General features: G+C 41.1%; 1 protein-coding gene across 6 annotated transcripts in view; it reads right to left on the bottom strand.

Moving 5' to 3' along the window:
- GGA2 (golgi associated, gamma adaptin ear containing, ARF binding protein 2) overlaps positions 1 to 16,128 on the bottom strand; it is a 35,238-nt gene that overhangs the window by 5,894 nt on the left and 13,216 nt on the right. For all 6 annotated transcript variants that reach the window (XM_037815259.1, XM_037815258.1, XM_037815257.1 and 3 more), the window contains 7 exons: positions 15,788 to 15,925; positions 11,144 to 11,225; positions 8,784 to 8,909; positions 7,893 to 8,015; positions 7,615 to 7,643; positions 7,069 to 7,202; positions 4,196 to 4,353 (listed from right to left, as the gene is read on the bottom strand). In XM_037815259.1, the coding sequence (XP_037671187.1) occupies positions 4,196 to 4,353; positions 7,069 to 7,202; positions 7,615 to 7,643; positions 7,893 to 8,015; positions 8,784 to 8,909; positions 11,144 to 11,225; positions 15,788 to 15,925 (790 nt within the window). The remainder of the gene's footprint in view (positions 1 to 4,195; positions 4,354 to 7,068; positions 7,203 to 7,614; positions 7,644 to 7,892; positions 8,016 to 8,783; positions 8,910 to 11,143; positions 11,226 to 15,787; positions 15,926 to 16,128) is intronic.

The following is a 16,128-nucleotide window of genomic DNA, read 5'->3' as shown; positions in this document are numbered from 1 at the left end:
GTGAGCAGTGAATCAAGAAAAAGGCTACTTAAAAGCAGTAGCATCTCCTGGCCCCCTGGCTGGTTCCTCTCCCATCCCGTTACTAGCTCAGAACAGAGCTGGCCCATGCTCCCAGTGCAGGTCCCTGGCTCCATTCCAGAAGGAGCAGACTAACCCTCATGTACATACCAGGAGCATCTATATCTAGTCCAATCAGTATGGTGGTGGCCTGAAAGACTCACCATCCCAGAATTTGCCCTATGTGTAAAATGAAGCTCACAGAGTTCTCCTCCAGAAGGCTGAGGGAGAACAAACAGTCCAGTGGCTGCCTGGGGCAAGGGACTGATGGCTGTAAGTATACCGTATAGTGCTGGGGACTATGTGGAAACTGTTTTCTAGGGAAACGGGGACATCTGGAACCACGTAAATGGGGGAAATCTTGAGAGCCACGTGTACCTGCCCAAGACACGGCATGTACAGAAATGATCAGGGAGGCCCCTTTGCTTTGGCCTGGAGGTAATTCTCTAAACTCACTGTATGGATAAGCCCTGAAGGAAAGCATGCGTTCAGGTCAACCTGCAAAGATGAGGAAAGTGTTTTCGTTTCTTCAGTCTGTTTTTGTTATCTCCTGGCATTCGAGGTAAGCTCTGACATAACACTAGCTAGATATAAGCTTAAGGAATACATGCCTCAGCAATAACACCTTAAAATATCAAAATGTCCAGGTTTCAATCAAAGATTACAAAACATACAAAGAAAACAGGAAGCTATAGACCAGGCAAAGGAGCAAAGGAGAAGATTAAACCTTTAGAAACAGTGAATGAGGAAGAAAAGGCCTGGGACATTCCAGACAAATACTTAATTTTAAAAAAGGTCCTAAACTTGCTCAAAGAACTAAAGGAAACCGTGAACAAAAAACTAAAGGAAATCAGAAAAATTACAGATGAACACAAAGAGAATATCAACAGAGATGGAAATTATGAAAAGGAACCAAACAGGGCTGAAGATCATAGTTAACAGAAATTAAAAATTCCCTAGAGGGGTTCAACAGGCGATTGGAGATGGAAAAACAAAGAATCAGTGAACTTGAAAATAAAACAGTTGAATTCATTCAGTCTGAAGAGCAGAAAGAATAAAAAAAAGTAAAGAGCCTGAGGAACCTGTGCCACCCCGTCAAGTGCACTAATATATGCACTCTGGGAGTTCCAGAAGAAGAGAGAAAGGGGCAGAATATTTAAAGAAACAATGGCTAGCAAGTTTCCAAATTTAACTAAAGACATGAATACACAAATACAAGATGCTCGATGAATTCCCAACAGGATAAACAAAATAGACCTACATCACACCAAACTCTCAAATGCCAAAGACAAAGGGAGAATTCTGAAAGTCGAAAAAGGGGAGCAATGTGTCGCATACAAGAAAGCTTCAATAAGATCAAATGCCTATTCACAACAAGGAAATAACTGAAACTGTGGAACTGTAACCCATAACATTCTTTGAAATTTGTTCTATAACTACTTGTTAAACCATACTTTGAAAGTTATCACTTTTCTGTATATATGTTATATTTCACAAAAAAATTTGTTAAAGAAAAGACTAAATGTCAATTTCTCATTGGAAACCATGGAGGAGAGAAGGTAGTGGGTGATATATTTAATTTGCTAAAAGTGAAACATTACCAACAAAGAATTCTGTATCTGGGAAAACTGTCTTTCAAAAAAATGAGGGAGATATTCAGACAATCCAAGATAAACAAAAGCTGACAGAGTTTGTCATCACTAGACCAGTCCTACAAGAAATGTCAAATGGAGTTCTGCAGGTTGAAAGGAAAGGGTGCTAGACAATTGACTACAGCTACATGAAGAAATAAAGATTGTCAGTAAAGATAATGTGATGGTTATGTTCATGTATCAACTTGGCAAGGTGATGCTGTCCAGATGTCTGGTCAAGGCAAGCACTGGCCTAACGGCTACTGCAAGGACATTTGTGGCTGATTCATAAACCAGAAGGCTGGTTTATTAAATCATCAATTGACTGCACCTGTGACTGATTACATCCATAAAGGGCATAGCTTCCACAAGGAGAGAATTCAATCAGGTGGATTTAATCCAATCAGTTAAAGACTTAAGGGAGAAAGAGAGAGGACCTTCACTACTTCTTTGGCTAGCCAGCAAAGCATTTCCTGAGGAGTTCACCAAACACTTCATCAGAGTTGCCAGTTCACTGCCTGCCCTATGGAATTTGGACTCGTGCATCCTGCCCTACAGAATCTGGACTCATGCATCCCGACAGCTGTGTGAGACACTTTTATAAAATCTTATATTTACAAATATCTCTTGTTGGTTCTGTTTTCCTAGAGAACCCTAATACAGCTAATGACATGAGTAACTATACATATTGTACTCTTGGTTTATAACTCCACTTTTTTACTTCCTATAGGATCTAAAAGGCAAATGCATAAAATGTAATGATAAATCAAGGGGTTTGGACTCAATGTATTTAATTTGTGACAACTACATAGAGGTGAGGGGAGTGGTATAGGAACCTTGTTCTCATACCCTATTACAGTTAAGTTGATATCAAACCATACAAGACTGTTATAGATTTAAAATGTTACATTTAAGCTCTATGGTAACTACAAGGAAAATATCAGAGAATATGCAAACTCACAGAGACAGAAAATAAAGTACACATTACCAGGGGTAGGGGGAAGGGGCAACGGGAAATTAATGCAAAATAAGTGTAGGGCTTCTGTTTGGGTTGAACAGAAAGTTCTAGTAATGAATGGTGGTGAGGGTACTGACACATTGTGAATATGATGAAGCCCACTGAACGTATCCTTGGGAAGGGATGGTTTTGGAAGATATATTTAGCATCTATTTCCACAATTAAAAAAAAGAGAGAAACTAAAGAGATAATGACAATTAAATGCAATATGTGATAATAGACTGGATCCAAAAATGAAGGACAAAAAGCTCAAAGAAACATTATTGGAAATAAGAAAAAATTGGAATACAGAATGTAAGTTCTACATCAATATTAGAGTTCTTGAACTTGAAAACTGCACTCAACAAGATTACATAAATATCCTTGCTCATGGGAAATGTACATGGAAGTATGTATTCAAGGAGTATGATGTGCGCAGTCTGCTCTCAAATGTCAGAAAACAGATAATAGAATGATACAACAAAGGTGGAAAAATGTAAAATTGGTGGATCTGGGTATCAGACAGTGGGGGTACACGGGAGTTCCCTGTATGGGGTTTGTATTATTTTCTTAACTATCCTACTTTGAAATTATTTCAAAATAAAAAGTTGAAAAAAAACAAAATTTTTGCAGAACAGTTAGAGGACACGAAAAAATGCTTATGGGCTTATAATGAAATGGTGGGTTAAAAAGTAGGATATAAAACAGTCTATACATACTATGGTACCAATTTTACCAATATATATATGTATATATACACAAGGAAAAGACAAGAAAATACATTAACAGAAGAGTTCCATCTCTGGGTGGTGGTGATGGATGAATTTTCTGCTTTATTCTGTCTCTTCTAAAATTTCTACTTTGAACATACATTATTTTTTTAAATCAAAAACTAAATTTTCAGAGGGTTCCCATTGCTTACTACCTACACCTGAGTCCCTCTGCCTGGCTATAGGGCCTGCTGCAACCTCACCATGTGGAGGGGCAGGGGCCTCTGTGCTCTGGTGAGGATAGCCTGGGTGCTGGAGTCAAAGCCCTGGGGCTTTCTGCTCCACTGCTTAACAATGCACTGAACCTGGGTAGGTGGTCAAATAACATAGCAGGGCCTTCAGTTTCTTCCCCTAGAATACAGAAAATATCCAATTTGCCGCTTTAACGAGGATCCCTAGAGACAGGATCGTTAGCCAAATTCTTCCTCTCCTTCAAGTTCCACCTCTTCCCAGTCATTTCAGGCCATATGGAACATTCTGTTTTCTGAATTACAAATGAACAAACAGCACATCCCTAAGTAGACTTGAGTCTCCTCACTAAATTTTGCCAAGCAATATCCTTCCCAGTGCCTACCCCAAGACAGAGAAGACTTCAAGGAAAATATTAGCTAAGATATCCTGAAGTGACACCTTCCCCCCACGCGACATGTTCACCACTCATCTCCCCAAGTTTAAGGGCCACCTGAGTGGATAAAGTTGGGCTTCTCATAGAAAGAAAAGAGGGGTAAAGCTGTACTTACTGGGCTTAACAGCCTCCAAGGGGACAAACACTTGAGCCAGAGGTGTGTTCTGGGAAGATGGGGAGGAAGCCAATGGGCCAGCCTCCCAGGACCAACCTGGAGAGGACTTTGTACCTGGTGGAACTTCCTTGGGGATGCTTTTCTGGGGAACATAATTCCTGCAGAGAAATAAAAATTTTTTATAAAAGACTAGCAAAAATTCTAGAGAATTCCAGGAAACTGTGATCAGGCTTTCTGAAGAACAAGATAAGGAAGAAGATATATCTATAGCTAGAGGTATATAACTTTAGGCAAGTAACCAAACCTCTCTATGCATGTTTCCTCATCTGTAAAACAGGGGAAATGGAAGTGTCTATCCCATAAGGCTGTTATGAGAATTAAAGGAGATGGTATGGCGCTGGTTTTGAAGATGGAGGAGGGTGCCACTAGCCTAGGAATGTGGGTGGCCTCTAGAAGGAAATGGATTCTCCCCTCGAGCCTCCAGAAGGAATGCAGCCCTTGATTTTAGCTAATGGGACCTATTTTGAACTTCTGAAGACACTAAACTTGTAATTTGTTACAGCATCAATATAAAACTAATATAGAAGCTATATGACTGTAAAGGCTAGATCATAAAAGGAGATTGAGTGTTCAGGTCCTCTTCAGGCCCAGTCACCATGGCATGAGGATGTGCAGAAACCATGTGGAATGGCCACAAGTAGATGTTCCAGCCACGAGCCTCAGCTGAGGTCCAGCCATGGTCACCGTCAACTCCAGACACATGAGCAAGTGAGTTCCAAGATGATCCCAGCTCCAGCCCCATCTGACTGCAACTTCCAAAAGACCTGAACAAGGACTGCCTACCTGAGCTCAGTGGACCCCCAGAACTGGGATGAGAGCAATAAAATCACTGTTGATTTAAGCCACCAAGTTTTGGAGTGATAATCAGTAATAGATAATCAGAACAATGAGTATATGTCAACTTGAAAATTTACAATTTGTCTTGCTCTAAATAAATACTCACATTTGTATGAAAAAAAGAAAAAGAATTAAAGGAGACAACATATGGACAGCACTTAGAGAGTTGGCACATAAAGACCCAATAAACTAGAGCTATTACTAATGTAGCTGTCAGGCTACTCAGCCAGGTTAAATTTCCCAAGTGTGATCTAGGTCACATCAGAGAGACACTAGCTGGGCAGAGGATACACAAATTACACTGGTCATTTCTTACTTCATGATTTTTTCCCTTAGGAACACAAATTGAAAACATTTTTGGAAAACTGTAGTGGAGAGAAATAACCACTTAAAACAGAATGATTCTAGGAACCCTGTCCCACAGTTGAAATAAGTAAAACTGAAAGAATCCCCCTGGGTGCAAGCAGGAATGATCTCCCAGCAAATCTCCATTCCACGAGGCTGTGGGGTTGCTATCAGGGACTCAATCACTGTCAGGCTGTTTGCGGGAAGATAAACTGTTACTTTTCCAAGGGTGACTGGACAGGATCCATGAAAATATTTTTATATTCATACTGTAGACCACCTCCACTTTTAGGAATATGTACTATAAAAACATTCCAAGTACCTGCGAACCGGAAACTATGTAAGAGTCGGTAAGATGGATGTGATTAAACGTATCCATATAATGAATTATGTTGCTGTTAAAAAGAATGAGGCACGTGATTGCCAAAAGAGGGAAGTAACCCAAGTGTCCACCAACAGATGAATGGATAAGCAAAATGGTATACACATACAATGGAATATTACGCAGCTATGAAAAGGAACAAAGTTCTGATACATGTAGCAATATGGATGAACCTTGAAGAGATCAGGTTGAATGAAATAAGCTAGACACAAAAAGACAAATATTACATGATCTCGCTAATCTGAAATAATCAATAATCCAGTTGAGAGAGTCAGAAATATAATACAGGTTACTAGAGATGGGGAGGGGGGAAGAAATGGGAATTAAAGCTTAATTGGTACAAAATTTGTTGGGGTTGATAGAAAGTTTTGGTAATGGATCATAGTCATGGTAGCACAACATTGTGAATGTAATTAACACCACTGAAATGTATATATCCGAATGGGATTAAAGGAGAAAACTTTGGGTTGTATACGTGTTACTAAAATAAGAATTTTTTTAAAAAGGACATTACTGGGGCAATTGAAAAAACTGGACTATGGACTATATGCTTTATATCAATGTTAAATTTCTTGAACTTGATAGCTATACTTAAAGTGGTTACAAAGTGAGTGTCCTTGTCCTCAGGAAATGTACCTGGAAGTGCTCAGTGTTAGAAGAGCACGACGTATGTGACCTACTCTCAGATGCTTGAACAAACAGACAAATAGCTAGACATAATGATATAATAAATGTCACAAGATGTCAGAAGCTGGTAAAACTGGGTATCTGGATGAGGGGGTATATTGGAGTTCTATGTATTGTTTTTGTATTATTTCTGAGACCTTCCTATAAGTTTGAAGTTATTTCAAAATAAAGTTCAAAAAAATTTGAGACAAATTTATATAAATTGATATGGAAACATGTCAAAGATAATGCAATATGAAAAAACCACATGGGAGTACAGCTTATAAATTATAATCCCATTTGTGTAAAAATAAGTCAATAATAAAAACTATAAAAAGTAAATCAACAATCATCTGTTCCTTCTCCTCCTTAAATAAGCCCCTTTCAGAGGTCCTGGTCAAAGCGAGCACTGTCATGACTTAGGATGGGGAGGAGAGGAGAAAGGGGGAGGCAGCATGTTGAACTTTCAATAGAAAGGAAGAAGCCCCTCCAGGGTGGAGCACCCAGCTGTCTTAGAGCATCACTCCCTGGCCCTTGAGCCTAAGAGCCAGGATCTTCTACTTCCCCTGCCCAGAAGACTCACAGAGGGCCCGGAGAGGGCTGTGGTGAAAGGAGATCCAGCAAGTTCCTCTCTGCAGAAGGGCTCTGAACACCACCACTGGGTGGGGTGGTAGGGGTGGGATTCTTCTTTTCCTTACAGCAATTCTGACTGGCAACCTGTTAAACCAGGAATGGCTAAAATAAGGCCAGGGTACCAATGACCATCAGCCATGGGAACCCAACAGAGCATAGCTCTCCTGACCCCACCAAAGCCACTGCAGCCCAGGGCTTACTGCATTTCCTAGCACAGAAGGAGAAAGGGCAAGCAAACATAGGACTTCTGAGCAGAACTTCAGTAAGCGGGAACCTGGTGAAGGCAGGGGTATAGGAAGAAGAAAGAAAGGTCTGCCCCTGGGGGTTCAAGCCAGAGAGTACAGGTGAGGCAGAGGCTCTGGAGCTGCAAGTCCGTGAACCTCACTAGGACAATGCTATAGCACTCGCTCTCCACCAGTCAGCGCTGCTGTTCTCACAACGCAGGTTTGAAAAACCCTACCCCGCCCTCCCTGGATCCTAGGAAGATCTCCCCTACCTTGTTTGTAACAGGAGCATCTGTGATCCCTGGAAAAGAACAGAGTGAGATGCACAATGGTAACGTTCCCTGACACAAGCTGCCACTCTTTCTAGAACATTCAGAACACTTTGCCCAAATAGAAAAAGTGATCATCTGTGACAAATCTGAGACTCTGAACTGCCCAGGAGACCCTATTCCCTTAGAGGCAGACATATTCTCCCCACGGGGAAGCAGTTTACCCTCTCCCCCTAGTAAAGCACTCTGTGTGCCTGTCACCCCTAAACACCCACGCTCACCTAAGGTTGCCAGGTCCTGATGAAGCAGAGATGGCGCCACAGTCCTGGCCTGCTCAGATCCATCGTCCACCTCCAAGTCAATCAGGGAGCCATTCTTCATGCAACCGGTTGGATTATGAAAGACTATAAAACAGGCAGGGTTAGGAGAATAAGTCAGACATCAAAGTAAAGTCTCCACTTAATTCCTGCCAGTCTGTCTCAGGGTTCCTCTGAAGGAAAAATGATCACTCTTCCCCACCCCCAATACAATCCCAAACAACCTTCCACCTCAGCTTAGCGTCCTGACACATGGCCTGAACTGGCACCTGGAACATGAGGCAGCCAAACAACTGCACTCCCCTCTGTGTTCTGAGCAGAAGGTTGCCTTCCCACCCCAAGGAGCTGTCTTCCCAACAGAAGCAAACTTAACTTTCTTCTCCAGCACAGAGGACTTTTGAGGTTTGTGACCACAGCTGATCAGAATCACAAACGCTTGATGAAAATGCAGATATCCAGGACCAACCCAAGATGTCCGACTCATAAGGCCCAAGCCAGGGCTCCAAGAGTGCATTTTAACAAACATGCCAGGTGATGCTGATGCAGTGCTTAGCTGGGCACTAGGAATCAATGAGGACCATTTCTCTGGTCTCTGGCTCCCACAGGTAACCCCCTTCATGAGCAGAATTCAAAGCTGGGCACAATATTGCCATTTATTCTCTTCATAGCCAAAGCTGGGGTCCTGCTTAGCAGGCAGTTCATGATGGCACCTGTGGCAGAGGCTTGTTACTTGAAAACCATTTTCACAGAAAAGGAAAAAGAGGGCAAGTTATTTCATTTCTGAGGCTCCATTTCTTTCCTGGGATTTGCAGGTTTCTCCAAGGCAGAGGACACAGTGAGGCCCTTTCCACCTACCTCTGGAGACAGGTATGTCTCCCAATGAGCTGGTCACTGTATTCCCAAAGGTGACACGGCCCTCCATCACCTGTTTATACAGGAGAACTCCCTGGGTGAGGAGGTCATTTGCCTGGAGAATCTCAGCTGAGGAATGAGAGAAAAATCGGAACCCCTTGCTTTAGTGTTCAAACAGTCTCAGTCCTCTCTAAGCTGTCCCACAAAGTGCCCTCAAATGTCTCTACAAGGTTCAGCACATCCAGGCCTCTTGCCCTAGATCATGTGAGCAGACCCCTAACACACTCTGTCACTCACACCCCGGAGCACTTTTAGTGCTCAGAACATGGGAGGAACCCAGTTTTTAACCTTTGTCAGTACTGTCCACCATGAGGCTAGTGAGCACCTGAAATATGCCTTCTTCAACTCAGGAACTAAGTCTTTATATTTAAAATCTGAAGCTATTTTGTTCATGTGGACATGAATACCAAGAGAAAATGCTTTTTTGGTACATGAGTCAATTACTGTAAAGCTTTATTTAAAGTATGTATGGAACAATTTAGAACATGAATCTATTTCTCCAGCTGTAAATTTTAAGAAACCTAAATATAAAGTATTTCTAATACTTTATCTACATTGAGATATGCTATACACACTAAATTTCAAGAACTTCACATAAAAGAATATAAAATATCTAATATTTAAAAATCTTGATTATGTGATTATTAAATTTGTCACCTTGTTTTGTTTTCTAATATAGCTACTAGGAAATTAAAATGATTTATATAATCATATAATTAATCATATAATCATAATGATTTATATAATCATTACATTTCTATTAGGAGAGTATTCTCCTAAATGATAGTTTGGTCTCACAGCCCACACCACTGCCTCCAGTGTTTCAAGAGCACCTGCAGGTTATCACCCGCTCTATCAGCCGAGGCTAATCCTACTGCAAAAGGGTACTAGGCAGCCAACATGCCTTAAAGGAAGCAGGGAAAGTGCCACTGGCTGTGACCAGAGTATCCCATGTTCCGGCTACCTGCAAAACAGTCTCTCCTAGGAGAGAGACACGACAACAGCAACAGGGCCAGGGGCTAAGTATAACAGTGCAGACCAGAGTTCCGCAAGATTACTTCTCAGGAGTGACAAACTGCATATTTCCTGCTAATTTTTTTGACTGTGGGACAAAGGGTGCAAACTAGCATCATGGAGTTACATTCAGCTGGCAAGTATTTTATTTGGCATGTGCAATTTGTTTAAAAATTTAAATTTGAATATCTTGACCTCAATGCAACTATTGAGAACATAATGGAATTAGGTAATAATTACCCATCACAACAAAGACAACCAGATACCAAGTGCTTCCTGAACACCAACAACGAAGTATTCTTGTCCTCCCCTAATGCCCAAATTGAACCTGACTCTGATCAAGCCTCCTGATCCTATTAGCAATTCATAAGAAATAAAGGAAACAGAGAAATATGTTTAAAAACACCATGAGGAAGCAATCAGCAAATCCGAGAAGAAAAACTCTACAAGCCAAAGGGCCTGGTTTGCACAAGGAAGAAAAAAAGACTGAGTGAAGTGAAGGAGGAAAATTGCTATTGATTAAAAATAGCTCAAGAGATATCAACAAATTACAAAGTAAGCTTCTTCTGAGTCTTATTAGAACTGTATATTTAAAAACAACAACAACAACAAAAAAAAAAAAAGCAAGTGAAAGTGAGAAACGATCAGGGAAATCCCAATCACTGACTAATTATCTGACTTTGAAATGTTTGGATTTGTTTCAAAATAGACCACACTGGATGAGAAGAAAAGGGCACAGATGAAACTTAAAAAACCTGGCTGTAAGTTGGTACTTGCTAAAGATGGGCATAGGGTACAAAGGATTTATTCTACTATTCCACTTTGTGTGTTTTATGATTTTCCATAATAAAAAGTTTAAAAACATTTTTTAGTACTGTGGACAATTCTCTGCTGTCCCTACCATACTCCTCATTGGCCTGTTTCACTTAGGACCTCCCCGGCCCCTGATGTGCCAACCTACATGCCGTTAGGCCTCTGCTGGAACTTGCATCCTTTCCTCAAGTCTTCGGTGTTGTCTTCTTTCTTCTATCTCACTCACACCCACTCTACTTGGTAAATTTCCACCCCTTCCTCTGCTTTCAGACCCACTACAGATTTCATGCTCAAGCCTGGATTCATCTGGAAATCAGTTCTAAGTCAATTCAGGCCGTGACCTTCCCAAGCCAAATCACCGTAAGATTCATTCTTGATTTGGGCATTACAGTTGCACAACAAGAAGGATCATGTCTGTTTTAGGATTTCTAACACCCTGCCATCTATCTATGCCAAGAGAAATAAAAATGTGTTACCAAGAGCATCATCATCATCTGTGGTGTCACTTGCCAGCCGGAACAGGGTGGGCCGCAGTTTTTCACACCTTTCATACACGACCTGGGGAAGCAGAGCTTGATTTCACAACACACACCCAGAACCTGCACAGCAAAGTCCTAGGTGCCTCCAAGCACACAGCACCATCTGGGACCTTGGAGTCCTCTAACCATCCCAAATTTATGACTGCATTTTAACAAATGGTGCTAGAAATCCTGGACAGCCACGTGCAAAAGAACATGGACTCCAACACCACACCATATACAAAAATTAGCTCAAAATGAATAAACACCTAAATATAAGAGCTAAAATCATAAAACTCTTAGACAGAAACAGGAAAATAGCTTTAGGATCTTGTATTAGGCAACGGACACTTAGAACTTACACCAAAAGCACAAGCAACAAAAGGAAAAATAAATGACAGTGTATCAAAGTGTATCAAAATTTAAAACTTTTCTTGACATTATCAAGAAAGTAAAAAGACCTACAGAATGGGAGGAAATACTTGGAAACCATGTATCTGACAGGGTGTAATATCCAGAATATATAAAGAACTCCTACAATTCAACAACATAGAGACAAACAACCCAACTAAAAAACGGGCCAAGGACTTTGAATAGACATCGCTCCAAAGAAGTTATACAAATGGCCAATAAGCACATGAAAAGATGTTCAACATCATTAGCCATCAGGGAAATACAAATCAAAACCACAACAATACCACCTTACAACCATGAAAATGTCTATTAAAAAAAAAAAAAGTGCTGGTGAGGATGCAGAGAAATAGGAACCCTCATGCATTGTTGGTGAGAATGTAAAATGGTGCACCCACTGTAGAAAAGCTTGGCGTTTCCTCATGAAGTATAAAATTACCATATGACCCAGCAATCACACTTCTGGGTATATAGCTAGAAGAACAGAAAGCAGGAACTCAAATGGATACATGGACACCAATGTTCACAGCGGTATTATTCACAATTGCCAAAAGATGGAAGCAACCTAAGCGTCCATCAACCGATAAATAGATAAAATGGGGAGTGTGTGTGTGTATACATGTATGAAATATTACTCAGCCATAAAAAGGAATGAAGTTCTGATACATGCTACAATGTGGATCAACAGAAAGACATCATATTGAGTGAAATAAGTCAAAAACAAAAGGACCGATATTGTATGATTTCACTTACATGGGAAATGACTAAAGTATGCAGTTTAATGAACAGAAAGTAGATTTGAGGTTATGGGGGGGAGGGTCAGGGGAAGGGGAATGGGGAGTCAATGCTTACTGGGTGCAGAGTTTCTGTTTGGGATGATGGAAACGCTTTGGTAATGGAACTGGTGGTGGTGGCACAACACTGTGAATGTAATTAAGGCCAGTGAATTGTACTGCTTGAAAGAGTACAATTCACTCTTTCAAGTTAAGTTGTATATGTTAAGTTGTATATGTTACAACTAAAAAAAAAAAAAAATGGCTGCAGGTTTAAAGTAACATGGCAGTTACAGTGTCAGAAGAAAGGTGGTAGGGGTACAACTGCATAATTTTTGAAAATTAAAGAATTAAAAAGGTGATGAAAGCCCTCAGCTCAGAAGGGAGCCTGTCATCTCAGGGTACAGAGTCCTCTCCTCAGGCTCCTTTCCCTGCCCTCAGCTGGAAAAGCTTTATAAAAATGGGATAACCCACATGGAAGCTTTCAGTGACTTCCTGTTTTATGAATAACACCCAAACTTCCCATCCTAAATGGTATCTGGTGCCAGTATTCCCTTTACAAAGTTCCCATGATTCCCACCCAGAGGGTTTCTCCAGGGCTAACCCTCATTCTCCCAATCAACATCTAGGGAATCTCATTTTCCTCACCCCAGTAAAGTGTTCCGGACAACGTAGTGCTCCTATACTAACAGTGACGATTACGGCTTCGCCCTATTTTACGTTTCCTGCCTTGTAATGGAGCTCCATCAACTAACAACACTCCAGGCCTCCCTCTGTTCACGGCAGCCCCACCCCCACCCCCACGGAGTAGTGAACTGAAACTTACCAGAAGTAGGTAAGTGTGGGAGAGGAAACTCCTTTCTCCCTCTGCTCCTGTCTGTAGGAACCCAAGTTCTGCTCTGCTAGGTAAGCTGCCTGATTCTGGGTTTCAGTATTATAAAGCCACTTGCCAGCAGGTTATTTGGCACATTCTCCAAAGTCTGCCTGTATCCTGTATTTAGCAGGTTACTGTCTTGGGTGAAGAAAAGGTGTGCCATTTAAAAGTCCAAGAGAGACTGTCCCGAGGGATCCTATGCAACCTCAGCCTGGGAGACAGGCTTTGGAGTACCCACCCAGCCCGAGCCCACCAGCCCTTCTGAGTACATCCCCTCAACCACCAGAGGAAGCCCAGCATGAATTTCTCCACAATTCTCCTCAGTCCCCACCACAGCCGACTGAACCAGAAGCAGATGTATAAGCCAAGTTGGCCAAAGATTCTTCTCTCAGGAATTTGGGAAATAAATTCCTACAAATCTTGTGAAACAGGACAGGTAAACTAAGGAGCTATAAGAAGGCTGTCTCTACTGTGCACAGAGAAGCAACGAAAGCTGGAATGCAGAGAGAAGACTGCAGTTGACTTATAGAAGGAGACAGAGGCAAGAAGCAGAGATCCAAAGACAGACTAAGAGAATGGCTGCCTCAGACAGCATTTCAGTCCCACTTAAAACAGCCAGGTGATGGTTTCTTGGACATGATGCCAAAAATACAAGCAACAAAAGAAAAATAGATAAATTGGACTTTAAAATTTAAAACTTTTGTGCTTCAAAAGATTATCAAATATCTAAAGTATTTCCACTATCAAAATAGCGAAAAGACAAACATTGGGACTGGCGGTTTGATGTGCTGAGCCCTCGAGCATGGGACTTGCCCTTATGAAGCTCATTACCACAAAGGAGAGTCTAAAGTTGTACGTAATGGTGCCTAAGAGTCTCCCCGAGTACCTCTTTGTTGCTCAGGTGTGGCCCTCTCTCTCTCTAACTGAGCCATCTTGACAGGTGAACTCACTGCCCTCCCCCCTATGTGGGACCCGACTCCCAGGGGTGTAAATCTCCCTGGCAACGCAGAATATGACTCCCGGGGATGAATGTGGACCCGCCATCGTGGGACTGAGAGTATCTTCTTGACCAAAAGGGGGATGCAAAATGAGACGAAATAGTTCCAGTGGCTGAGAGATTTCAAATGGAGTCGAGAGGTCACTCTGGTGGACATTCTTATGCACTATATAGATAACACCTCTTAGGTTTTAATATATCGGAATAGCTAGAAGTAAATACCTGAAACTACCCAACTCCAACCCAGCAGTCTGGACTCCTGAAGACAATTATGTAATAATGCAGATTACAAGGGGTGACAGTGTGATTGTGAAGACCTTGTGGATCACACCCCCTTTATCTAGTGTATGGATGAGTAGAAAATGGGGATAAAAACTAAAGGACAAATGGGGTGGGATGAGGGGATGATTTGGGTGTTCTTTTTTCACTTTTATTTTTTATTCTTGTTCTGGTTCTTTCTGATGTAAGGAAAATGTTCAGAGATAGATTGTGGTGATGGATGCATAACTATGTTATCATACTGTGGACAGTGGATTGTATACCATGGATGATTGTATGGTGTGTGAATATATTTCAATAAAACTGAATAAAAAAAAAAAAAAAGTAGTGAAAAGACAATCCAAAGAATGGGAGAACAATTTTTCCAAATCATATCTGATAAAAGACTTGAAGTGAAATATATAGAACTTGGACAACTCAAAAATAAAGACAATCCAATTTAAAAATGGGCAAAGGAGTTGAAGAGACATTTCTTCAAAGTACAGATATACCAAATGGCCAATAAGCACGTAAAAAAATAAATAAAACATAAACCACCAGGGAAATGCAAAACCACAGTGAGATTTACTCACTAGAATAGCTATAATAAAGACAGACAATAACAAGTGTTGGCAAGGACGTGGAGAAATAAAAAACTACAGACACTACTGGTGGGATTATAAAATGGTACAGCCACTTTGGAAAATCATTTGGCAGTGCCTCAGAAAGTTAAAACAGAGAATTGCCACATGCCCTACTAATTCCACTACTAGGTACCTACTCAAGGGAACAGAAAACATGATCATATAAAATTTATCAGTGTTCATAGTCATTATTCATAATAGCTAAAGTGTAAACAACCCAATATCCATCAACTGATGAACAACATATGGTATATCCACACAGTGGAATACTACTCAGCAATAAAAAGGAATAAACTATTGATAACTGCAAAAACCTGGATGGATCTCAATTATGCAAAATGAGAGAAGCCAGACCCCTCCCCTCCAAAAAAAATTACATATTATATAATACCATTTATAAAAAAGTATAGGAAATGTAAAGTGAACAGAAAGCAGATCAGTAGTTGCTTGGGGATAAAGGGTGCAGGGAAGAGGAAGGGAGGGATTACAAAGAGACAAGAGGAAATTGTGGGGGTGATGGATATGTTTACTTTCTTGATTGTGATGACGGTTTCATGGATATATACATGTCAAAACTCAAAGTGTATATTTCAAATGTGTAGTTTATAATATGTCAGTTATCACCTAATAAAACTTGAAGATCACCTGCAGGGCCTGCTGGTCTGGTGGGGCCTGCCCGGGCTGGCGGTACCTGCTCAGCATTTCCTGCAGCACCTTCACATGGCTGCGAACTTCTTCCACTGCACTGATTCTCTTTGACACCTTCTCTGATTTCTCTTGCTCCTTTTAGGGTAAATAAGAGTGTGGAAGTGAGGAAGCAGAAGCCCTGGATAAAACTGAACAAGGAATAAGAAAAGGGGCACATTCCTGGACAGTGAATGGGCACATGCTCAATGAATGAAGAAATATTCAAAGCCCAGAATTCCTGGGGAGATGATGCCATTTGGGTGCCTCATGGGCTACTCCTTTGTATCACCAGTCTCGAA

The sequence above is a fragment of the Choloepus didactylus genome, chromosome 21 (genome assembly GCF_015220235.1).
Source record: "Choloepus didactylus isolate mChoDid1 chromosome 21, mChoDid1.pri, whole genome shotgun sequence".
Classification (NCBI taxonomy): Eukaryota; Metazoa; Chordata; class Mammalia; order Pilosa; family Megalonychidae; genus Choloepus; species Choloepus didactylus.
Note: the sequence above shows the minus strand (reverse complement) of the source record. Positions and strands in the feature narration are given on the sequence as shown.